Source organism: Pithys albifrons, chromosome 11, assembly GCF_047495875.1.
Source record: "Pithys albifrons albifrons isolate INPA30051 chromosome 11, PitAlb_v1, whole genome shotgun sequence".
NCBI lineage: Eukaryota > Metazoa > Chordata > Aves > Passeriformes > Thamnophilidae > Pithys > Pithys albifrons.
Genome location: NC_092468.1, coordinates 11,019,897 through 11,044,298, shown reverse-complemented (window position 1 = coordinate 11,044,298; position 24,402 = coordinate 11,019,897). Strand labels below are relative to the sequence as shown.

Here is a 24,402-nt window from a genome sequence, read left to right as displayed (position 1 = left end):
CATTGGAGACTTTTTGAATCCCTGTATATGCATCCATGTGCCTCATATTTACAGTTTAGCTGGTTACTAGTATATAAGAAAATGTTCAGAATTGGGCTTTTTTTCCCCTTCTTTTGGCCAGATTTCTGTCCTTGACATCCCTTAGTATACCTTGGAGATACATTGAAAGAGCTGTATGGCCATTATATATGCAAATACCTTAGATAAGCAGAGGTGAGAAGACATTGGCAGGGCTGCAGCATGAAGAATTTGGAGATTAAAAAAATGAATTATAAGATTGATGACCTTTGTGCTTGGTGGTCAGAATGCAAACAAGAGCTGCAAATCTGGGCAGAAAGGCATGCTATAAAAAGCATTATTGCAAGATTAAGCTGTAGAAGACACATTTTTGCACGATAATCTACTGGATTTATTTTGACAATTATTTATTTGTGGTGGTGGTGGTGGTTATGAAAGTAGAATTTTTAGCACTCTTGGTATAATTATAGAGGACTGAATTGGTAAAGCTGCTCAAACATTTTGTATCAGGGTTGAGTATTTTTTTAGCCAAATACATACGTTTTTTATTAAAGAAATATTTGTCTTGATACTTTTTTTCTCCCAGTGGAATGACTAATAGGTATTCACGAGATTCAATACTTTAATATTTTATCAGAGGCCCCTAAATTCTTTCACTCCTTTCTCTTTCTGAGTAAATAATTTAGATTTCAGATGCATTAAGTTTGATAAAAACCACCTTGTTAATGTCTCCTGTAGAATTACAGCTCTGTGTGCTTAAAGGGTTGCTGGAATAACTGCATCAGTAATGCTTCTAAGTTAAATTGAATGGGGCAAAGGAAGAAGACAGCAGGGAAATGCTGGGCAGGCAGTTAATTTATTTTAATTTTGTTGGTTCTCTCCCATCTGTTTAACTAGCTGGCTGACACAGGTACACAGGAGACTGTAAATGTAATGGGTACTCAGAATACTTCCATCGTGTTGTATTACAGGAATATGTATTAGATCTGCATCTAGAGAAGCTCAGGGCTTTATCAGCCCATGTCTTTTTCCCTGGATCTTGATGTTCTGTATTATTTCATTTCCCCTAAGCCTGAACATGTTAAAATATTGCTTGCAATAATTGACAAGTTTTGCGTGAACAAACATTTAATACCCCCCCGCCCCAAGAACCCTCTCATCTATATTCCTTTTTCTTCTGCAACTTGGTTTCTTGAAGTTGAGCCCAAACCTCAAAATACAAAATTGATTAGTTTTTTTCCGAGCAAAATTATTTAACTTGTGAAGTGGCAGAGAATGGAGGGTTTTTGTGGTTGTCAGCAATCAATGGAGGAGGGAAGGAAGTTGAGACTGTACTGAGTATACGGATGTTCCTCTTTGTTTCTGTGTGGAATTCTTTATTCTGTTTTTTTTTCATGTGTGTAAACTTGCAAGTCATTGCTGCATTGAATGTGTGGAGCAGATTGGACAAAAGCAGGAGTATAATTAGTGGAAACAGAGGAAGAAACTTCCACGGTGTAAAGAAGTTGAATGATCATCCCTTTGCAGGTGAAGTTTTCTAGTTCTGCTGGTCTTGCTGGAACAGAACATTTGGATAGTTCTGAGCTGGTCTGTTTTTTTAGTTCAACAATTTATTATTTCCATCATTCAGTGCTAATTTCATTGGCAATGTTGAATTGTAAGACCGAGATAGTTACTACTCTAAGGAGTAGTAATTCTTCATGTAGGTGCATATAGTAGCACTTGTAAAGGAGCAGTAAAGATGGGAATAGTTCTGTTCTGTTGAACTTCAGATTGCTTTGCCAGAGATTTCTGTGGAAGCAGGGTTGTTTTGTCCATGGCATATGAGACTTCTAAAGACTGGGATTTGGTTATGAATGAGCACGTGTTTCCAGAATGGAATTACTTGGAATGAGTTTGTTTAATCGATTGTGGATTCCTCCAGAGTGACGCTGCAGCGCCTGCGTGAGGAGTTAGCTCTTTTTAATTGGTCCCATATGTACTGGCAGATAGTACATTAACCATGCCTTGGAGGGGTAAGGGCATCTGGTTGAATATCATAGTGCATATTTTATTTCTTTTCTGGAGAGATTTGCCTTTTTTTCCTCGTTTTTTTTTCTCCTCTTTGTTCTAAGAGCTGTAGATATGTATGTATATGTATTATCACCAGCATTTTGAAACTTAATGCTCAGCTGAGGGATTAGTAAAGCTTCTGCAAAATTATCTGAACTTTGCCAGCAAGTAAAGAAGAAACTGAGGTTTTATAAAGAAGCTGGAGTTTCTGAGTATCTCTGGGTTTGAGCACTTAAATTGCAAGAACTCAGTAGCTTAATCTCCCTCTTGTCAAGTGCTAAGGACTTCTTGTCCTTTGAAATCCAGAAAAATGGAAGCATCACAAAAGATTAATTACTTTTGGAAAAACCTTGAAAACACCATGCAGATTTAACCTTTATATCTGGAGGATACGAATACTGGAGGGTTGTCCTACCCATGGGTGCTGTTTGTTGGTCCCAGCAAACATGAGCCCCATCCTCAGCCATTTACTTGACTCATTCTGAACTGGAAAAAGCAGAGTAATTTTGCATCTGGCTGTTTTGGCTCAGCTTAACCAGTAAGGTAGTTGCAGCAGGAACAGGAATGTAAATGAGTTGGTTTGATTTTCTTTTGTAAAGGTTTCTTGGTGCAAATCCTGTCAATTATCCAACTCTAAAGCTTTGCTGAATTAATGAGACACTTTGTAGAAAGGTATTTTTGATCACTTTCTGTAGCGTCCCTTATTTCTGATGTAGGGTCTCTAGTGTGCTACTTTTATTCATGGCTTAAAGGAGTGAGAACACCTACTGTGTGAAGTTGCCCTGGGGATAGTGGTTATGCATTTGCACTACAGTGGGACCCAGTTTTGGTCTATATTCTGCATCATCTGCTGAAAGGTTTGTATAGCTATATAAACCCTGGCAGAGTTCCCTCACGATAAATAAATTGCTGGTGGAGGCAGAAAAGAGTAGTACTGTGGGAGATGAAATGCCTGCCAGTGTAGTTAGGGCTGGGGAGGTGTCCTTGGGAAGGCGCATGGGGCAGCAGTGTTGGCCAGACATGGTTCACCTGGAGATGCCGTGGAGCCTGGTGGTCCTCATGGGGATGTGTGGAGAGAGGGAAGGCTAAAGCCACCAGGCTTCTTTCTTCACCCCCTGCAAGGTTTGAGGGGATACACCTTGATGAAGACTTTCTGAAAAGGCTGACTAGCTGAAGATGCAGATCTATTCACTTGGAAAGGGCTTGTGTCCATGGGAGATAGGAGGACCCCAGAGACTCTCAGAAATTCCAGGCTTCAGTCCTGGGGGTGGTTCCAATCTGGAAGAGACGGGGCTGTAAATTAGCATCAGAGGACTCACTGATAAACCTGACAGTTTTAGAGGAAGGAATGGATTCTCATTATCTTGTAGCTGTAAATAAAATAAGTCATTAGACCAGAGGTTTATTTGGTTTATGTTTAAGCAACATATATCACTCTTTTGTTAAGAATTTGTACCCTTGTTTCTCAAGTATTAGACACAATGTTACCTCTAGCAAATAATCAGAGCAGATTCCCTGTTATCCAATTCATTTCCCTGTCTCAGAAAATAAGCCTTAGCAAGGCAAGAGAGAGGTCACTGAACTACATAACTGCTTACCAAGTTACTGATTTGCTGCAAAAAATTAAGGAGAAGAGTGACAGAGTGAAATGCTGGTTTTGAAGGGGCTGTACTGGGGAATGCAGTGGCTGTTTGGCAGGTATTATCTGAGAGGGGCTCGCTCTGCCAGGCAGAGAGTGAAGAGAAAGAACTTTTTAAAGCATCCTCTGACACAGAAATTATTGGAAAGCCTCCAAGAGCAAATTGAAAAAGCAGCAGCCGCCTTCATGCTGCGGGATTCCATTGTTTTAATATTGGGCCAAGTATACCAAATAATACATCTACTGGAAACTCATGTTAGGAGAAAAATATGTTGGAAAGCAGCTAAGGGGTCAGCTCAAAATCAAAGTGAATGAACTTGACATATCTGTGCTGCTGCGTGTTGTATTTTGTTCTCTCTTATTGCCATCTCCTATTTCTTAATTTATTTTCACTCTTCCTCTTTTTTTAAAACCATTTGTCTTGTCTTGGACTTGTATTTTGACTGCCATTTGTCCTGAAAAATGCTAGCGCTGATAAATACCTTTGCTTGCATTGAGAAATTCTGGCTTACTGGTGTCTTTGAAACTGTAATCTAGTTTAAAATTCGACTCTTGCACACAGACATGATGCTTTTGGGGAGGTCCTTCTGCTGTGGTAATGAGATGATGAACAGCAGATAATGGGGATGACTTTACTTTCCTTCAGGGCTGTGTAACAGAGCTGTGCTTCCCAGGCTGGTTTTGTTTGCTGGACTTCTGCATGCAGTTTGAAGAACAACATTATCAAGGATGGGATGGAAGAAAAATGCAGACTTGTTACTGCAAGTGTAAATGTTATTTACAATGATTGAATTTAATAAAATACATAACAAAGTTATGTAAATTCAGTTTGAGTGTCACGAGAACTAGTTCAATTGTGACAAAGTTATTAAAACTTGAGAATCAACAGTGATTTCTATGGCCAGAATTGTGGTAGCTGATCTCTTAGGGAAGTCTTGTTTTACTTTCATGATTATGAGTGTCCTTCACTCCTTCCTACTCTGATGTGCATCTCTGTAGTGGGACTTCAGGTTTTGAGCATTTATGGCTAAACCGGAAACTGAATATTTAGTCTCTGAATATAATGTATATTTAGATTTATTTTGGTCAGAGTTTAGTTTGACTGAGTATAGAGAGATGTTAGAGGATCAGTCATGAAATTCTCCCCTGGCTCTGAAGTTCCCTGCAGTTTGGAGGGTGTTTGTATCTGAGATTGTGTTTTGTTTGGGAAGCGATCCTGCTGATTGGAATCACGTAAGCTTGGCAACAGGACCGAGGCATCCAGCCAGAGCAAACTCAAAGTACACAGGGTCTGAGAACAAAACGTTTCACATGAATTAAATTGTGAGGAAACAGAAATTCTTTAAACTTGTAAGAAAACAAGGCCGTGTGAGCATTGTCACACAGGCAGCTGTGTGATCAAGGTTATTGATAGGGAGTGCAGGTTTTATTTATGGAATCTTGATAGTTGTGTGTTTATGAGATATGTCTTGCCACTGTCAGAAGAAGAATATTCCCTAAGAATCTGATATCAGAGTGAGATGGATTAATTCAGTGCTTGCATCCAAAGGTTTGGCAGCATCTTTGCTGGAAGGCTTTTTGACACTCAAATGATTTTGGTTTCCTCTGTACCTTGACATGCTTTTCTACCTGCAGTCTTATGTCCCATTTCCCTTCCATCTAATCATTGTTTCTATATATTGTAGGCTTTTCCATCAGAGCTCTATACTTATTTTCCTTCTTGCATTCAGCAACAGCACAAGCCCAGCAGGGTCTCTGCCTGGCAGGAGCCAGCATTGCTTACAAGGCTCTCTTGGTGCTTCCCTTTCCCCAGTCTCATGCCCTGCTTGCTTTTGATGCCATCTCCTACTTGCTGTCCTGTCACAGAGGTCAGAGCTCACCCTGGCAAATGCAGATCACTCCTTTCTATGCCCAAACCATCTCTGTTTCCCCTGTGTCTCTTCTGTGCTGTGGGTGAATGGGTTGGTGGGAGCAGAGGCCCTGATGGGGGGAAGTGGTCGCAGCCACTGGTTCAGTCTCTGCTGTGCAACCTTGCAGTGCCATTTGGCATGTGGAGGGGTGACAAAAGTTTGTTTCTTGGTGGGGATTAGCTTTGGTGTGGCATTGTAGTGGGGTTTTTTGTTGTGTTTTTCTTTGTTTGTTTGCTTGTTTTGTTTTTTTTTTTGTTTTTTTTTGTGTGTGTGTGTGTAACAACATTTCCCAGGTACTTTTGTTTCAAGATCCTTGTGGGTGCTGTGCCCTCAGCCCACTGAGTCGTGCTAAGTTGTGCCATGGGCCTGTCTGAACTCCTCTTCTTCTAGAATGGGTTGCAGGGTGCCTGTAGGCAAGTCTGTCTTGCCACTTGTGTGCACTACCATTACTTCGTGATTGAGAGATGTAAATTCAGAGTCAATTATCTGCTTTTTCACAAAAATAGCATCTGTTACCTGAAAAAGATTTAATGGATTTATTTTGATAGGCTGGCAAAATATAGATTTCGAGATGCTAGATGAGATATGCTTTTAATAACTGAATTTCTGGAGTTGGGTTGCTTTCAAGAAGATTACTTGGGCTTGATCTGCTTGAGTATAAAAAGTCATGACATGGTCTTGGGTTTGTGCTTGCCAGTCAGTTTTGTGTTATAGAGCAGGCTGCTGCTGGGATGATTTCTGACTATCATGATAAAGTGCTTCCATCCCCTCTGTAGAGGGTTTTATTGTAGTGTTCAGTACAAAGTTTATATGAACTGCTACTAAAGAATAAATAAATAAAGCACTGTATAGTTGAATTTGGAGGAGGGAAAGCATTTAAACTGTATTAACAATATTTGTTTAACAAGAAATGGATCAGATGTGACATTTCTCTGTACTGGACAGCATTTACTTTAAACAAAACAAAGCCTTGAAATGGATCAGTTTTCATATGTATCAGAATTCTTCTTTTCTTGTTGAAGAGCTGGAGGCTTGTGGTTCAGTGGCACTCAGGTCACAGCTGTGCTCATGTCACTGAAGGGGTAACCACATTGCCAAAGGTGTGCTGTGTTGTCGTCTCCTCTGACCATGAGTAAGAGTGAAGTCTTGAATCCACAGACTGTATATGCTGGTAGTCAAACTCCACTGGAAATAGGTGGAAAAGAAAAATTTAGATTTTCTAAAATTCTCTTGCAGTTCACTGCACTTGGTTGTGTCTTTCCCCTCCTTGGCTGCTTTGTCTTGCTATAGGAAGGTGTTGAGAAATTTTGTTTTCATTCCAGAACTGAATGTGTTTCAAAGGTAGAGAAGTGCTTGCACTGATGCAGTAAATTAAAGAGTTTATTTTTGAATTTCTCTGCATCATCTTTTTCTGATGCACTAATGTGGATTTCATCTGGGAATTCCTTTGTAGGTGCTGTAGAAGGACATGTTGCCCAGAGGATTCTTCTCATTCTGTCAAAGCTGTCTTTGAACTTTCAGAATAACTCTTTTTGAGTTAATGTCCTATCATTTTCAGGTTTGAACAAAATGTGCACCTTTGGCAAAATTGGCCCAATCCAGGTCATGTGGAAGTGTGGTCCCAGTTTTGTAATCATGTGTTGATTGTAATGCTGTTGTTACGAGAGGATGAGGACTAAGGTGCTGAAGACTTTCTTCCATTCACTGTGTGGCTATCTAGTTAGCCTGTAAAATATGTTTATTTTGCTCATCTCCTGTTGCTGGATTACAGCCCCCTCTTTCTTGACATTTACTTTTATATTAACATTCAATATATAAACCTGTCTTAGATTTTTGATTTTGGGTCCTTGTTTTATTTCCATCATAAAATTGAAAAGATCCACTAAGCCCATACTTGCTCAATACTGTGATCAGCAGTGACTGTTTTGTGAAGACCTGAAGATGAAGAGCATTGTTATTACGAATTTCAGTTCATACTTTTCTTCTCCTAGTCACGTTTCCTTGTATGTAGTCACAGTTATTTTCTCCAACATTTGGCATGGGTTGTGGAAGTGACTGTATTTTTGCTGACAAACTAAACCAAAACTCAAGTACTGTTAATTTTTAGTTTTAACAGCAACAGAAATTGTGCTTGAACTAAATACACAGCACCTAAAATTTGCAAATTGAATGTTGTGAAATCGTTAGTCTAGAGCTAATGTGTGACTCTTGAGCTGATAACAAAATAAATATTGAAAACTATTTAGAAGTTCTTGATTCTTATGTTTAATTGACTGGTAGCTAAGAGGGTTAGTGATGGCAGGGTTTGCATTGAAATAGGGAGCACTTTGAAGGTCACCAAGGAGGCAAGAGGCAAGTACCTCTGTAGGGTATGTGCTTTGGGTTTGGGCTACCAGTTGTGCCCCCTTCAGTTTTCTTCTGCAGAGGGAAAGGTTGCCATTAAGACTGGTAAAATAACTGATGGAACTTGAACGCTTGAATAAGCAAAACTAGGGTTTTGAATTAAAATACTTGCCCAGTGTTATTACTTAAATTTTGCTCTGAATGATTTAATGTTCAGCAAAAAGGAAAATACAATGCTAATTAAGGCTCTGATCCTTTCTGTGGCATTTTAAGGTATTTTTGTTTGCTCAAGGCATTTTAAAATCATTGCTAATTTCTTCCTGTTATGTTGCTCCTTGTGTTTCTTTCAAACATAAAGTTGTATCAGTAGCATTATATAAATGGATAAAGAATGAATGATGTGTAGTTTTGAGCTGTTGTTACAGTCATGCCAGCTAGGAATATCTTTTGCTGATTTTCAGTATAAGAGCTACCAAATGAACCTAGTGGTTCTGGCACTAGGAATGTGAATGTTACAGGGTTCCCTGAATCTTTATTCACTGAAATGCCAAAGTCATGCTTTTCAAGAACTTTGTGAACTTAAAGCACTTTAAAGAATATTCTGACTGCACAACAGTAGAGAGCAAATGCCTTTTCTCAAAAAATACATTGGCTCCTATTAGAGGTCAGCTTTTGCCAACAGTTTCCGCAGGAGATGCCAGTTTGGAGTGGAAACCTAAGAAATAGGTTCAGAGAAGCACTTTATCCTGTTCTTGGCTAAAAACACAGGAATAATCCCATTGACTACCCACGTGTGCTTTACTGGGACTGCTCACACAGTGCAAGTCAGCCATGTGTTTCAATAACGTGCTTATTTGGGGGCTGTGTGCTGTCTCCTTGGCAGAGCTTCGGGTCTCTTATGGCAGCCATCATGTGACCTGTGTGCAGGGAGCGCAGCCTTGTCTGCCTTTAGCCATGTCGTCCAAAGCAAGAGGCTATTTCTGTGTCCACCCCCAATCCATTCTCCACTTTGCTGGCAACTAAGCATCTGTTTGCTGCCAATTGTGCTCTAGTGTTTTTGGCACCCAACCACTCCAACTTGCTGCTCATACAAGTATTGAATTGCCTTTGTAAGGTAGAGAGTAGTCTTTTCCTTGTTTAAGATTGTATATGTGGTTGTTACAACATGAAAAAAAAGTAGATAATTGTCATAGTTTTCTTATTTTGGTCAAATTGTGCTCTTTCTGTCAATAGTACCACTGAAGTTTACAGAGATGGCAGCGGAGGAGAACAATAATTTCAAAGGTCCAAGTCCAGTACCCAGAGTGGCTAAATGTAGGTTTTTTCATCTGTTATTTAATAGAAGCACTGTTCTGTATTTGAGAAGCTTTGTAAACAGATCATCTATGGAAATGGGGCTCTTTCAGCACTGAAGGGAGGGAGAAGATGAATGCTACGACAGGTTGTTCTTCAACCTGATATTTTGCAACCATTATCTCTGGTTTAACCCAAAATGCACATTAAGACTGTATTTCGTAAGTTTTCCGTCTCTGCCTTCCTCTCCCATCCTCTGCATGCACAAGACAACAGACAGCCTTGGATGCAGCATTTCCCTATGCGTGGAAAGGGATTGGTCACAGGTGGGGAATCGCTGTGACCTGTACATGGCTGGGCCTGAGCTCCAGCACCCTCTCCCTTCTGGGTATTTTCTCCTCCAGAAATACAACCTCAGCAGTGGGTTAGCAAACCAAGAGCCTATATATGAAAGCAAGTCAAGCTAATCGAGCTGCAGTTGTAGTAGACAGCAGTTAGTTAGTGGGACCAGCAAACCCAGCACTGCAGTTGGTAATTGATGGTGCTCCTTCAACCTCAGCATCTCAAACCTTCAGCTTTATACTCGTTGTGGCTGTTTATCTGCCTGGGAAACTCCAAACAAAAGACTGTTAATTGCAATTTAAAGATAAAATGAAGTAGATTTTCTCAGTAAGTGTAGTAATCCTGGCTGTCAAAGAGCTCTGTTATCTTCAGAAATGTGTCAAAGAATATTCTTTGATGTATAATCATCTTAAATGGAGTCCTTTTTTGCTGGAGCCGTATTAAGGAGAGTGAATGGGATGATGTGTAATATCAGCCGGATGAAAAATAATATGAGTAGATTTCTTTGCTGGGATGAAAACTTGAATGATACACAAAGACCACAGAGGCCCTGAAGTATTGCTGTTAACAGGCTGTAACTTCATGCATGAGATAGGTAAACAAGTACTATTTCCACATTAGTGTATATGCCTGAAACATGCTTCTAAGAGTGAGGTGCTGTAGTCCCAGTATCATAACAATTATTAGACCTAAACACTGATGAAGTAAGGACTGAACTGTTTTAAAAGTGTATTAACAGGTTTTCAGTTGGCTGACAATATTTATGAATAAAGTAGGAAGTTTATTTTCAATGGAGTACTCATATCCACAAAAATCCCTTGAAAATCAACATAGTTGATTCATCCCTTGTGTATAAATAAAATGTTTAATAGGCACTCTCTTCATCTAAAGCACTGAACTGAACAGCAAGGAGCTGTGTGGATTGTTGCCGACCACGCGCTAGTGAGACTGCGCACACCAATGTGATGTTCAAGCAAATCCCAAGTTTATTCAAAAACACAGGTAATATATGACCTCAAGTGACCCCGCCCCAGGTGCGGTGGTCTGACTCCAATTGGTTGAGGCTGGAAACGTGTCCTTTTAAGGTGAAAATGAAACTTGTAAGGTGGTCATTCAGACCCACCAAAATCAGGGGCTGCAACAGTGGATTTTCTAGCTCCAGTAGAGATTTCTTGCATTGTTCTGGGAAATCACTTAGCATCTCTTTTCCTTCAAGCCAGACCATGTAATGCTTGTCTGTTTTGCAGAGGGGAAAGGGAGCTGAGAAAAAGTGTGACTGGAAAACAAGTTAAGAATCTCCCATCAAAAGTCAGAACAAATGGTTTAGTTTTGATGAAAGTAGTCTGGAGTCATTGCACATGTATCTTATAACTGCTGATTGGTAAGAGTCAAGCTATGAAGCTTTGATAAATTCATATTTCATTAGACATGCTGCAGTATGTTACTTGGTGGGAGTATTACATTGATTTGGTTTATATCTGTGCATTTACCCCCTGAGACTTCTTAGTAGCAAGTGAAAATGTTCATTTTTCAAATGAAGATCGGTTCAAAGAAATATCTAAATGTTGAAAAATTTCCCTGACTTCCCTGATTCCACAAAATTGATTTTGAAATCTTTCAAAGATTCACTTTCTTTACTCTAAGCAGTTGCTGAGAAACTGTTTTTGATGTGTTTGCTGTCCACTTGGATAGTTCTTCACCCAAGCTTGAGGAGTCTGTTGTACAAAATGACAAGTTTTGAACAGCATCTCTTCATTAGTACAGTAGTGACATTTACATTGGAGAGTACAGGAACTATTACTTCCAAAGGAAGAAAATATAAAATTCGCATGACAAAGGCAAACCAATGAGGCATTCACCTCAGTGGGAATGGTAACATCTACAAAGGTCAATGGGATGAGATTTAAGTACAGAGGAAAGAAAACAAGACTGGATGAATCTATGGTTCTTCGAATGCTCTTTGATCCCCTGTTCTTCCCTCCCTGTGAACATTAGTAGAGGAACTGGGTCCATGGACAGTTTTGTAATTGCCACTGAGTGAATTTAGGCCCTTTTTGGAACATAGGAGGATTGTAATAAATTCTCTCCTTTTGTGTGTGTATATCTTTTTACTTAAAAACAGTATTCACATGGTTGATAGTAAATGCTCTTAAGTTATAAAACTTGTTAACTCTCCACATGAAAGCTTCCAAGGCATTGAGTAGCAAGTGAAACATGCAGGCATGTCCAACTATTAACTCTCATTTTTCTGCAGTAGAACTGGAGATAATTTCTTTTCTTTTTCTGTTTAGCACTTTCAGACCATGTTAAAGACGAAGTTGAATGTCCTAACTCTTCGTAAAGAGCCTCTCCCGACAGTGATCTTCCATGAACCAGAAGCCATTGAGCTGTGCACCACAACTCCCCTCATGAAGACCCGGACTCACACTGGATGCAAGGTATTCAAGTATAAACTTAAGGAACAAGACCACTGTGGAGGTGTCCCATGTGTTTGTGAGAACTCTAAAGAGCCCAAAGGATCCAACATAGTCATTGTTGTTCTGGAAACCCCATTAACTGCTACAATCACTGCAGAGTTTCTGAATCAAAAAAGTAATTTAAGATTTCTGACCAGGAATTTTGGGCTTCAGGAGGAAAAGGTTTAGGTTACGTGTCACCATGCAAATTGTGGAGGATTTCTAACAGCCTGCATTGAAGATTGCTCATTTTAAACACAGACATTATTTCTGCGAGGGCTAGTGTTGTAGCTTAAAACTTGAAAACTTGAGGTTAGTTTTGTTGTGAGGTTTTTTGCGTTGTATGGGGGGGTTTTCTCTTTTTTTTTTCTTTTTTCCCTTTTTTTGGGGTTGTCTGCTCTTTTTTTTTTTTGTGTGTGTGTGTGTGGTGTTTGGTTCTTTAATAAGATAATAAAGGAAAAAAAGGGATGGGAGATTAGGTCTTGATTTGGTTAAGCAACAAGATGAATTTTCCCAGTTACATCAAAGCACAGCTTCTGAAAAAGCTATTCCTCTTTTAAAAAGTTTAGTGGCTTAAGAGCTTTGAGTGTGTTCATTTGTGCTAAGAAACCATATAAAAATAGCAAACAAATCTGCTCTGTTTGCATCTTCTGTTAGAGCTGTTTTCCTTGATTGCAGAGCTTGCCTGGCCTGGCAGAGCCATGGGCACCCTTGTAGACTAAGCTGGGTACCAGTTTGGCCTCTGCTGCCCATTAGGGCTTGGCAACCAATTCCCCTTCACTCAGCCCAGCTGTCAGTTGCTGTAGGGAGTATCCACCCTACTGGGATATTCCTCAAGAGTCTTAGTAAAAGTGAAGAGAACTGGGCTTCAGACTCCACTGCACTGTAAAGTGTGAACTCTAGAAGAGCCATTGCCTGTTGCTACATGTACTGGATAAAGTCCAAAGTGCAATTAAATGCCCTAACCCCCTGCCCTGCCAGTCTTTATATGCAAATATGTGCACACACACTCTTCCTTGCTGGGGGATTTGATGTGAGTGAGATGGGGTTGGAAGGAATTGCTTTTTGACATGTTCCCCTCCTTATCTTGGTATCCTGTTCTTGGGTACCTCCAGGTCTGGTACTTCCTCAGCAAAGTTTCTTCTTGGGAAGTATCATTTTTGTTTGACTCTTTGCCTGTCTCAGTAGCTGCTGCTGGGTGTTGGAGCAGTGCTGCCCTGTGCTGATGCAGAGGAATGCAGGGCAAGTGACCCTAATACGCTTTCTGTGGTAGCTCGTAGCTTCTGCTCTTCCATGGTGATACCTTTTGTCCTTTGTGTTGACATCTAATGAATTTTTAGAGAATATTAGCCATGATCAAAATGATTCACAAAGTATCTGCCTTCCACCCCTAGTGAGAGAGTTCAGACATAATAATGCTTTCTGAAATCAGTTTATCTTTGTGAATGTGTGTAGAATTTAAATGAACCTTTTTGCTTAACCTACAGTCCTTCAGTTGGGAGAGATGAATTGCAGAGAGATGTTGAATGCCTCAGTGAAGAGAATCTCATTCTATATTTAGATCTCTTTTATTTATTCATTTATTTTTCCTGCAGTGTAACGTAGTGGTGACGATGGAACATCTGCTACCACAATATTGCCCTTTTCCTTCTTGCACTGTTTCTCCTTCCCTCTTCCCCTGTAGCTTAGGTCCATGCTGGAGTTTTATGGTGATTTTTTGGGGTAATGGCCAGTCCCTCTTCAGGTTATTTAGCAGTTGTGCTTTCAGGACCCTCCTTGGGAAGATGATTCCACATATGTGTTGTTCCTGTGGCTAAGAAATCATCTCCTGTTACTAACTGAAAGGCTTTGATTTTACCCAGTCTCTGTAGTCACAACCTCTTTCTTTCCCCCAGTCCCTCTCTTTTCCTGACTAAATGTATTCTTCTCTTATGGGGCTTGTATCTGCCAGCTGTTTATCTTTAGCCTTCCTCTCCACTTTCCCCTCTGATTATTAGTTTCTTGCTGAGTGATTCAATGATAGTGTTGCCATAACAAAGCTAGGATTTCATGAGTGTTTGCTCCCTGGGATCTGATCTATTCCTGTTATTCCAGGTGTAAGGGGGGAGATGCAGTGGTGTCACCGGTACCACCCAGCCTCTGTGATTCTGTAACATGGACTTTTCAGGCCAGAGTGCAGCATCCAGTTTTTACTTGCTTTCATGAGTCACACTGTTTTGATCCTTAATCATTTTATTCCTCTTGACTGAAATCCCTCCAATTTTTCTGTGTAATCCCATTAATGAGATACCATCATTCTTCTGACAGAGGCTCCAGACATCTAATTTTATTGCACAGTTTTAACATAAGCCTCAGCTGGCACCATCTTGTTATGGGAACTTGACACAAGCAATTGCTTTGCTGTTCAGAGGTCTGGGCATTGGCTTTCTTATGTGATTGCTCTTTTCCTTGTCCTTTCATCACAGGACAGGCTTCTCTTTTTGTTTTCATTTGGAGTGAGCTGCTGAATCCTGAAGAAACAAAACTTTTTTGCTAAGATCTAATCTCATTTTGTAATTGAATGGGATGGTTTTAAGAATAGCAGAGAAATGTCTTGCTTAAAGTAATCTAGGGGCAACCCCCACCAAATCGGGAAAGTTAAATAATTGAACAAATTTAGAGAGCTTCTCTTTCCTGCCCAATTCTAGATCTGACACAACTTTTTTGCCTTTGTGTTTCCTAAAATATATTTTTTACTTACAGCAGAGGGCTTAAGACTCATTCCTCCCTTAACTGCTTGGATTGTCTCTGCTGTCACTGTTCCCACCCTTCTAGACATGTGGGCATGATTTCACTAAGCAGGAGAAATGGACAGTGTTAGCATTCATTTGCAGCACAGAGTTTTGGAGCCCATATCTCAGAATTTGTGGTACTGGTTACTCAGTCAGATGGGTTGACTCGAAGCTGTGGTTCCCAAAGGGCACCTTCTTGCCTGCCTTCCCCTCCTTTCCCCACCAGTCCTGCTTGCCAATGGGGAGGGACAGCTGTGCACCCTGGGGCTGGACTGATGCAGCCTCACTCAGCAGACAACCTAAACCGGAGCAGGTTTTCTGGGAACAATAAAGCACTGAGACTCTGTGTTTTTCCTTGAGGGTCATCTCCTTTTCTTTGAACCACGGTGTATGGTAGGTGGCCTCAGAGGAACTGCAGCTTCCCATCCCTCCTTCAGTGGAGCCTGCAGAGCAGGGCAGTGGGATGCAGTGCCCAAAGGGTTGTCATGTGGGAGTTGGCACCTGGCACTCTTGTGCATCCTGCCTCTTCCCTGCAAGAGATGTGGTGTTTGTGAATGCTGGATCACCAAGTGTTAAGGTTGACAGCTGCTCTGAAGAATAAAAGAACCCAACTGGCTTATTGTATACTTGTAAATGGCAAACTAAACCACCCATTGCTGGGGAAGGGCAAAAAAGACTAAGAATAAATATTTTGTTCTCACTAGCTGGACCACAGTTTCAGTCCCAGGTTCCTAATTTGATTTTATTTTTTGATTTTTTTTCTATATGGGTATGAGAGTGATTTAGATTTGTGCTTGTAAAAATGTGTCCATTCTTGTTCAGATCCCAAAGGGTTTTGATTAGGCTGTGGCTGCCCTGCTTGTAAGTCTTTCATGACAGATGTGCACTCTTGTATTTCAGCTAGAGACCTCCTCGTCCCTTATCACAACAGTAAGTCCCACCAGATGGAAACCCAAAATCTGGAGTATCTCCAGAGAACAAGTTACTGTACTCAGAAATGTCTGCTTCCTCCATGCCTTTTAACAGATTTTGTTTAAGTTCTGCATGTTTCATTCTTCCTCAGTGTCCTAATTGGCTTGCACTGATTCTAATGTTTCTTGATTTCTGTCCCTTTGAGCCATGGTGGTGGCACTAAGGGAGCTGCCTAAATGGCGCTCTCTCTCCTGCTTTAGCTTTTCCAGGCACTGCTGCAGTAATGCAAATGGACAGAGGTTAAAAATGCTGTCTGTGATTTTTGAAGTGGTGTAGGAGGTTTAATTTTTTTCTCTTTCTATTGTAAGTCTTCTCAAAGTGAAGTCGGTGCTGAATAGTCAGTAGCTTGCCTGGGTCAGCCAATCTTATCCCTCCAGTTCGCAGCAGTGTCCAAGATTTTCTCAGCAGCCTGGGAGGCTGAGATGAGAGGAGCATAAACAGTGCAAATAATTGCATTCTTAAGAGTAGTTTTTATTAAAGGGGAAAATATATTATTGATATGGTATTTGCAGGAATGATACTTTTTACTTGCCTGTTATATTGCATTGACTTGGTGAGATTATTAATTCAGGGTTTCTGGAAGGTATGATGTTGAAACTTCTGCGATGGTGTATCTTAGGTAAAGGTTGATGGCAGTGTTGTTTAAAAATTTGTATAAATGGTATTAGAATGGTAATGGTGTTTTAAAGTCAAGTCTTGCACGTATGTACTGATACAGATTTAAAAATAGCCAAGCAATATAAATAATAAGAGTTTGGTCTTTCAGAACAGCTTAATAGCTTCAATCCCAAGGCAAAAAGAAAATGATTCCTGTACTAACCTGGCTTCAGGCTGGTGACCACAGAGGGGCTGTGCCACATCTGGGCTTTCCTGGCACAGTGCAGTGTCAGCAGCTGGACACCCGAATTTGACCATTGCAACTCTGGAGCACACCTGAAGCTCTTACACTTGTGTCAACATATGAACTGGATTGGAGGTGTTTTCTGGAAGAACTGGGGAGTGACTCCCCTCTGCTGCATTGCTACCGGGTTGCTATTGGAGTTTGTTTTTGTGTGTCTTGATACTGAATCAGACAATGTGACAAAGACATCTCTCATTTCAATCTCAGAGACCAATGTGCTCTTTCCTGTTTTTTCCTGTTCTGCTGACTCAAAAGGGATGAAAATGTGTCCATAGACTTTTTGGGATCCTAAAATTCAGATAACATAAATGGGTAGTTAATAATCTAGTGTTTTACTTAAATTTTAACAAACAATTTAAAAAGCCTACTCCTGTTGAACGTTTATTACATATTCTTAAAACCACCTCACTTTATCCTTATAAAGCTTAGTAAAATTGTTCTTTTTGCACCTAGTGAAGCGTCAAGAAAAAATATTTTGAGTGCAAGTTTATTGAGCTGTAAATACAAGTCCCACTGGCTGCCTGGTCTTCATTACCATTTTGTAGGCCTGTAATATTAAGATGGCCATTAACTTCAATAAAAACAAATTAAACAAGTGAGACAAGCTAAAGTGTACCATCACTCCCCAGCCCACTGTTTTCTGCCATGTTTAATGTGAGTGGGAAGCATAGAGCTTATTCTTTTTCTTGTTTCATTAAAGGCCTTGTATTGTTATCCTTAAGCATTACATATTTTGTATTGTGAACTGAGAGCTTGTTTTCCTTTTCCTTTCTCCCCTCATGAAATGAATGAAACTCTTGCATTGGGAAAATCTTAGTAGCTTCAGTATATTTAGATACAGTTCTAGTTGATGAGAGACACAGAGGCTTTAATGATGTTTTCCAAAGGTTAAGTGCATCAAATAAACTAATGCCCCAACAGGTATGCTGTGTGAAGGAGAAGTGTGTTCTTTTTCTTTGTATAGTGTTGCAGAAATGAAAAAGAAAAAAACAATTAATCCTGAAGCTGGGGAAGAGTAAAATGCTTGCAGAATCCTTGCACATGACTGTGTTGGCCAAATCTTGTTCTCATGTTGAAAATGGAGAGTTCTTACTTGTTTCAAAGCATGACCATATGGTAAGGCCCTGCCCTTCCCCTGTGATGCTCAGGAGACTTTTACCCCTGGCTCCTCTGTGAGCACGGTGGGACGAGCCGTGCCAGTGGCAGAGGCCTCAGGCAGCCCACACTGCACAGGGTTTGGCACTGGCTGCTCTCAGATCCAGAGAGGGTCTCTCTTGCATATCATTTTTTTAATTACACGCCTGCAAGGCCCATTTATATCAGTGAGGATTTATACCTTAAATGTGTGCAGAGAAGCTAATAGAAACATGGAGGGTAGATGCAAGTGCAGAATGTTGTTAAAGCATCGTAATGCTTCATTTCCTGAAGTCCAGGAGTCTTAGGTGCAGAATATAAATTGGGTAAAGCAATTGAATTAATCTTTAACTGAGCCTGCTTTAAATAGGATCTTCTGCAGGGTTTAGTTTTACTGTGTTGGATGTATTTTGACATAATTTTATTTACTTAGTGGTCAAGTGGCATTGTAAGAATAATGTAAGCTGAGAGCAGTGGAAGTTATGTCCTGTGTCCTGTCAGATATGCTGGTGGTATTTGTTCTTTTCTTAGCATTTGTACTGGTGACATTTTTCAAGCCATGGTTCAAGTAAAGGGCATTTTGTTATTCAGGAAGTTCTTACATCCCATCTGAAAATGGTCATATATTATCGTCAGCTTCATGTTTCTGCTTTAACTACCTTTACAGGAGAAAGTATATGTCTATTTTCTACATATAATGGAGTAATTTTGCTCTGAATATATGTATACTAATTAAAGGCAAACAGTTTTGCCTAGTTCTGTTTACTTTTGGATTTTCATTACGAATATGTGTGTGAAACCATTTTAAAGAGTTCCATAAAAAGGATAAGACTGTCATCTTGGGAGGAGAGCACTGGTGACAGGGAGGACAGGAGGATTTCTGAGAGCTGCCCTGATGCATGTTTGTTGCCAACACAGGGCTTGGAACTACCCTGGGTGCAGTGCCTTGTCTCTGTAGTGTCTGCTATGTTTTGCATCAAGAGGGAGGGAGCTCAAGGCTGGGCATATTGTCACGAAAAGTAGGGATGAGTTGGATCTCCCATACATGGGCACAATGTAAGTAGTTGTGTGTGTGTGTGTGTGGGCACCATCCCAGGAGGACTAGAGGATTGTGTCTTCTACTTCTTGGGCTGAATGGGAAGACTTCCAGTTGCTGTGGACCATACAGGCAGTGCCCAGACTGGTGCCCTGGGAAGAGAGGTCTCCCACCAGATCCTGACAATTAGTGTTAAGGGGTTCTGCTCAGTTGAGCAAGACTCAGAGTCCCAGACTTTCTGTGTGGAGTGACTTGTTCCCAGCGATGCTTTGTCATGCATGAAATAATAGGAGAAATGTTGCACCAGGTAGACCAGACTTTGCTCAGATATGTGTGTGTCCAAGCCCATTTTCCTTGGTATTAGACTGCAGAAAATAACTAAATAACACAACCCCTTGAAAATGTAAGGATATTAAAAAAATCATAGTATCCATTAGCATGTTATGCTTAACTCCCCTTGGTCCATGTTTATGCTTGCATAACCATTGTGTATTCTACATTTCTTCCTACTTCTGTAATTCTGTCCTTGTAGTGGATGCAGTGGGTCCCAGTGAAGAAAATGGGTGACAATGCATGATATGGACCTGGGGAAGAAGTTTTTAACCTAAACAGAAATCCCTTTGATTGGAATCTAGCACTTTCTTTGACTTCAGAGCTTTGACATTATTAGTTGCCTCTAATTCAACAAAACCTTGAATTGGAAGTCATCAGCCCTTAATTTTGTTAGCAAATGGTGTTTATCAGCAGAAGTAATCTAAATCAAACCTCTTAATGTAAAACAAGACACTAAATGGCTTATATTTCATTTAGTTATGAAAGAGATAGTGATTGGCATTCAAAGAACACAGTGTGAAATGCCAACATGTAGGAATGAAAAATGCTCCCCGTGACTTGGTTGAGAACAAGCCCTGTCCATTCCTGACTTTCCACCCTTGCTTGTAAAACCAGCTGGGAAACTTGTGAGGTACTGAGAAGACCAGACACTGTGTGCTGGTGAATGCTCATTCACTCTTTACTGTGCATCCTTTGTACTTCTGTAGTATTTCTCAACCAGAAGATCCCCGAACACCTTCTAAGCAGCTCTGTTGTCCCCTGCTGTTCAGCTGCCACTCTCTGCCAGCAGCTCTGTTTGCAGAGGCCACAGCAGCTCTCCAAAGCTCCAGGGAAGGCTTTGGTGTGGGCACACTGTACTGTGGGTGGAATACACTGGGGGAGAACTGGAAAAGATTCTGAGAATTAAAATGCATACTTCTATTAAGTAATAATGCATTGAGTGAAGCTACTAAAAAGCAATATATTTTAATGAACTTTTAGTGCATAAAACTCAGTGGAATACTTCTGTATCTTGAAACACAAACGTAGGTTTTTTGTCAGTTCTAGAAATACCACTTTTCAGGGTACTTGGAGCTGTTGTTTAATTATAGCTGTCTTTGTAGGAGATAACACACCAAAACAGTTTTCTCAGAAAGAATTATTTAAATATTCAAACCCCATTTTAATCTCTCTGCAGCAGGAAATATTTGAACTTTGAAATTCTGAGTTTACAGAATACCTTGGGAGGTAATCTTCAATTACACAAATATATAATGTCATATAATGTATGCCAATAAGTTCTAGCTTTTGCAATCTGGCACAAAGCCAGGATAACAATATGAAGCACAGTGACAATTGTAAGGTCCTAGATAGTTACAGAAGTGTCAGGGTATTTATTATTTATGCTGTAGAAAATATTGTGCTCATGACAATTACTCAGGCAAAGCCTTCTGGTCATAGGAGCTAATTGCTTCCATAATAAGGTTCAAATATCTAAGACCTAATAGCTTTAGACATATAAAAATTAAAATTAGATTGAAATTTATTATGTTGGTTATGCTGAGCAGATGCTGCAGTCACTGCCAATTGTTTTGTTCTAGTGTGTCCTTGAGAAATACTTCCATCTTGATGAGGCCGTCCTGATGTGACGATGGAGCTGTGATTTGTGTTGCTGGAGAGCACATAAAGCTGGTGCTTCTCCGTGGCCCTTGGGGCACGCAGACCCTGCTGTGAGCTGGCTCTCAGGAGGAGGAGGAGGAGGAGGCACCCTTCCTTCATAGCATATCAAGTTATTCTTACAAAATCAAAGAACCTCTCGTTCTGTGGCTGTTGCTCCCTTGTATTGTTGCACTTGAAATGTGCTGGGAGAGGTGTTGGCAGATCTTTTTACTCGTGGTTTTTCTCAACAAAGACATGTGTGCTTCTGCTGTGAAGGTATTCTGTGTGGCTCTTTCCCTGCAGCCATGGATATTGTTTCTTTGATTTCCATTAGAATACTGCAAAATTTGCATTTGGCACTGGGTACCCACTGTTCACACTAGTCTGAGCCAACATGAGCCTTCTTGGGAATTTGTAATCTCTGCTTACAGCTGTACTATGCCCAAACCCAGCAGTTCTTATTTTGGGGCCAATACTGTGTGCTGAAAGCTTCCCACTGGAGCAAATGACACTGGCAAACAGGAGGCTGAAACTGGATTACAGATCCATTCTTCTGTAGATGATGCACCACTGGCCACGTTCAAAGGTGCACAGGCTGCCGGAAAGTAGATTAATGTCGCAGTTCAAAATATGTTATGTTGTCAAAGAAGGTCCCGTGTGCCACCTCTGTTTTTGTTGGTCCCAGAAATAATCCTGTTCTTCATTCCAGGGGTTGAATGGCGCTGTCTGAGACTAATAACATATTTTTCTATTTCACTAAAAGATTTTTTTTTTTTTGCATAGTTAATTAAATGTACATAACAATAACCATTGTGATGCTTCTGGGCAACTTTAAGGCTTGACATATGTTATCTATTGCTGATCAACTACCTTTATTGTAAACTTTTGGGAATATTTAACTTCAGGCTTGTGGTAATTCAGTAAGCTTTCTTCTCTGGGATTCTATATTATATAGAGATAATAACTGCAACAGATGTATGAGAGTAGCTTTTTTGTTTGTTTGTTTGTTTAATTTTCTTTAAGAAAGGAGGCAGAACAATTTTAAAGTTTATAGTCTGATTTGGAAAAGGAGTAAGTACGCCTGGTTTAAGAGCTTCCCCTGTACTACTGACCCAAGAATTTCTGGTGTTCATTTATAGCAATTTCACAGCAAGATCCTATTAAATGATACATATTGCCACAGAAGTAAGAAACTGAATTTCACAGCAATGTAAATTTGGAATTAAGTTTATCATTTTTATCAGTGAATGAAAAACTAATGTTGAATTGGTGGTGTCCTGTTAACTTTGATGGAACAGAATACTGTTTTATACCCACCAAGGTTTTGGTTCATCCCTTTTTGGAAGCTGATGTTCATTTGCCTGTCATATATCAGGGTTGCTTTCTGATTGCTGGAGCATGGCACACTGAGGAAAAATAACTAGTGAGTTCATCAGCTAAAAGATGGTTTTAATTCATTATGCTCTTCAGGTTTTTTCCCCTCTAAGGCTATGATGACATTATCTTCTGATTAAAGTGCTCTCATGATTTTAAATGGCATGGCAGTGACCTGCACTTTATAATCACTAACTTGGGATGTAGATAATCTTACATTTAATAGATGCTCATACACAAACATTTGAAGTAGGAGGAAACTACTTCAGCTTAAATGTGCAAATTTTGGAAGTACGAGTTGCAAGTGTCTTTATAACTGTACTTTAGAAAGTTCATTGAAGATTCATTGAACTGTTTGCTGAGAAGGATTGCTAATGAGGAGTTATTAGCGAGATCTTTTTCATCCTTAGGAACTTGTTTTATTTCAGTGTTTATTGTAGGTTTCCCCCATCCCTCAATTTATTTTTCAACAGAGGACAGAAAATAGGAGGGCAAAAACTTCAAGTCAGAAACAGATTGAAATTAATGTCTCTAAGATTAGAGAAGGATCTTTGTAAAGACTGGTATAGCTGAGTAGTACATTGGGAGAGATGATAAGGAAAATACAAAACAAAATAAGGTAAGAATAATGAATGTGTATTGTGATTACTTTGAGAATGTCATTGAAGTTTTTCTGAATATCCTCTGAGAGAGCATGGGCAGAAAACGAACTGATTCCAGTTCTTTATAGAAGCTGCTTTTTGAACTGAATTATTTGTAGGCTGGAAGTAATTCCCCTGTGCTGATGCCTGACTCATTCTTACAAATAGTGCAGTAATGCACTTCAGCTTTGTCAGCTATTTGTAACCACAGTGGCCAGAATCCCTGTGGGAATTATTGTTAATGGGATGCAGTTTTTGGGTTGGCTTTGGTATGGTATAAATTGGAATATTTCCTTTGACTGAACTGCCATTTTAAGTTATATCGTTGAAGAATTTGGCCTTCTAGTTAGACATGTGGCTTGGAATTCCTAATGATTGAAAGCAGTCTGTTAATGAAATCAAAGTAATTGAGTACAGCATATGGAAACCAGTGCCACTGTCATTTGTTATTAGGCAGAAATGCTAAAAATGGAAAGTAATTCTTAAAACGATCTTTATGAAACAGCTTGATAGTGATTTAAAGAAAGGTGTTTTTTCACCCCAGAACTTTGCCTTGAGTTGCATTTGAAGGTCTTCATACAAGGCCAAATAAGTTGTGTCACTCTGCATTCCCAAGTGAGAAATATGATATTCTTCTGAGAAATGTATTGTATGTATGATTTAAGTTTGGAACAGTTCACAGCACTTCCTTATACTTAGGATAAACTGACTAACTCTAATTACCAGTGACTTACTGATGAACTGCTCTAATGTTTTTGTTCTGCAAGAGTTTCCTAATCTGTGTATATAGATTTTGTTCAGTGTTATCATTTTTATGCAGACAGTGTATGTCTTCAGGGTGGAATTGTCCCAAAACAAGGGAGTGGTGTATGACTATTGCTGTCCCTGTGCTCTGAAGGGGGTTTGCCATGGCCACGGGGTGAGTGTTGGCTGGAGGGGGAGGCACATCCCTCGGGACAGCTCCCTGTTGCTGCACCGTGTGTGTCTGTGCATCTCAGGTCCTGGCTCTGCTGCCACTGGGGGTGAGGGGCCTGGGTGGCACCAGGGCAGCTGCTGAGCATCACTTGGCTGGGTGGTGCTGCGTGGCCTCTCGTAGAGTGTCTTTGAGTGGTTACAGCCCCCAAGGAACGCTCTGGTGTGACTGGCCCCCAGCCCTGACTGTCCTGGCACTGCTGTGCTGCACCACTGCAGGCTCATACATATTTACCTAAGGTGCAAACGGGGTCCTTTTCTTACTGTTTTGTTTGTGGGGCCCTAAATAAAACTGGCCAGGAAAAGGTGTGGTGGGGTTTCTCTGTTCTGGTCCTGCTCAGCAGCTGCCATTACATCAGCTTCTCAGGTTCTGTGTGTGGTACAGTCGCAGGCAAGTGAGCCTGGGGCTAAATCAGTAGATAACTAAATAGGAATTGAACACAGCACAGATTTGGAGTGTCTGTGTGGCTCCCTGGGATGCTCCCTGCACCTGTCGGGAATGGGGCTGCCCCAAGCCTTGCATGGTGGTCACCTCCCTGCACTCAGGACCATGCCCTGGGCTCTGCCTCAGGGATGT

The 24,402-nt window shown here is 40.4% G+C and overlaps 1 protein-coding gene across 11 annotated transcripts in view; it reads left to right on the top strand.

Annotated features, from left to right (window-relative positions):
• Positions 1-24,402, top strand: part of PID1 (phosphotyrosine interaction domain containing 1) — a 117,490-nt gene that overhangs the window by 21,741 nt on the left and 71,347 nt on the right. For 9 of the 11 annotated variants that reach the window (XR_011698738.1, XM_071566229.1, XM_071566224.1 and 6 more), the window contains exon 2: positions 11,889-12,035. Coding sequence is in view for 10 of the 11 variants with exons in the window: in XM_071566229.1 (XP_071422330.1) it covers positions 11,889-12,035 (147 nt within the window). In the remaining variant the exon portion in view is untranslated. Of the gene's footprint in view, positions 1-1,523; positions 1,546-5,232; positions 5,259-11,888; positions 12,036-24,402 lie in introns of those variants that run through there. The other 2 variants (XM_071566220.1, XM_071566223.1) reach the window with 2 other exon arrangements.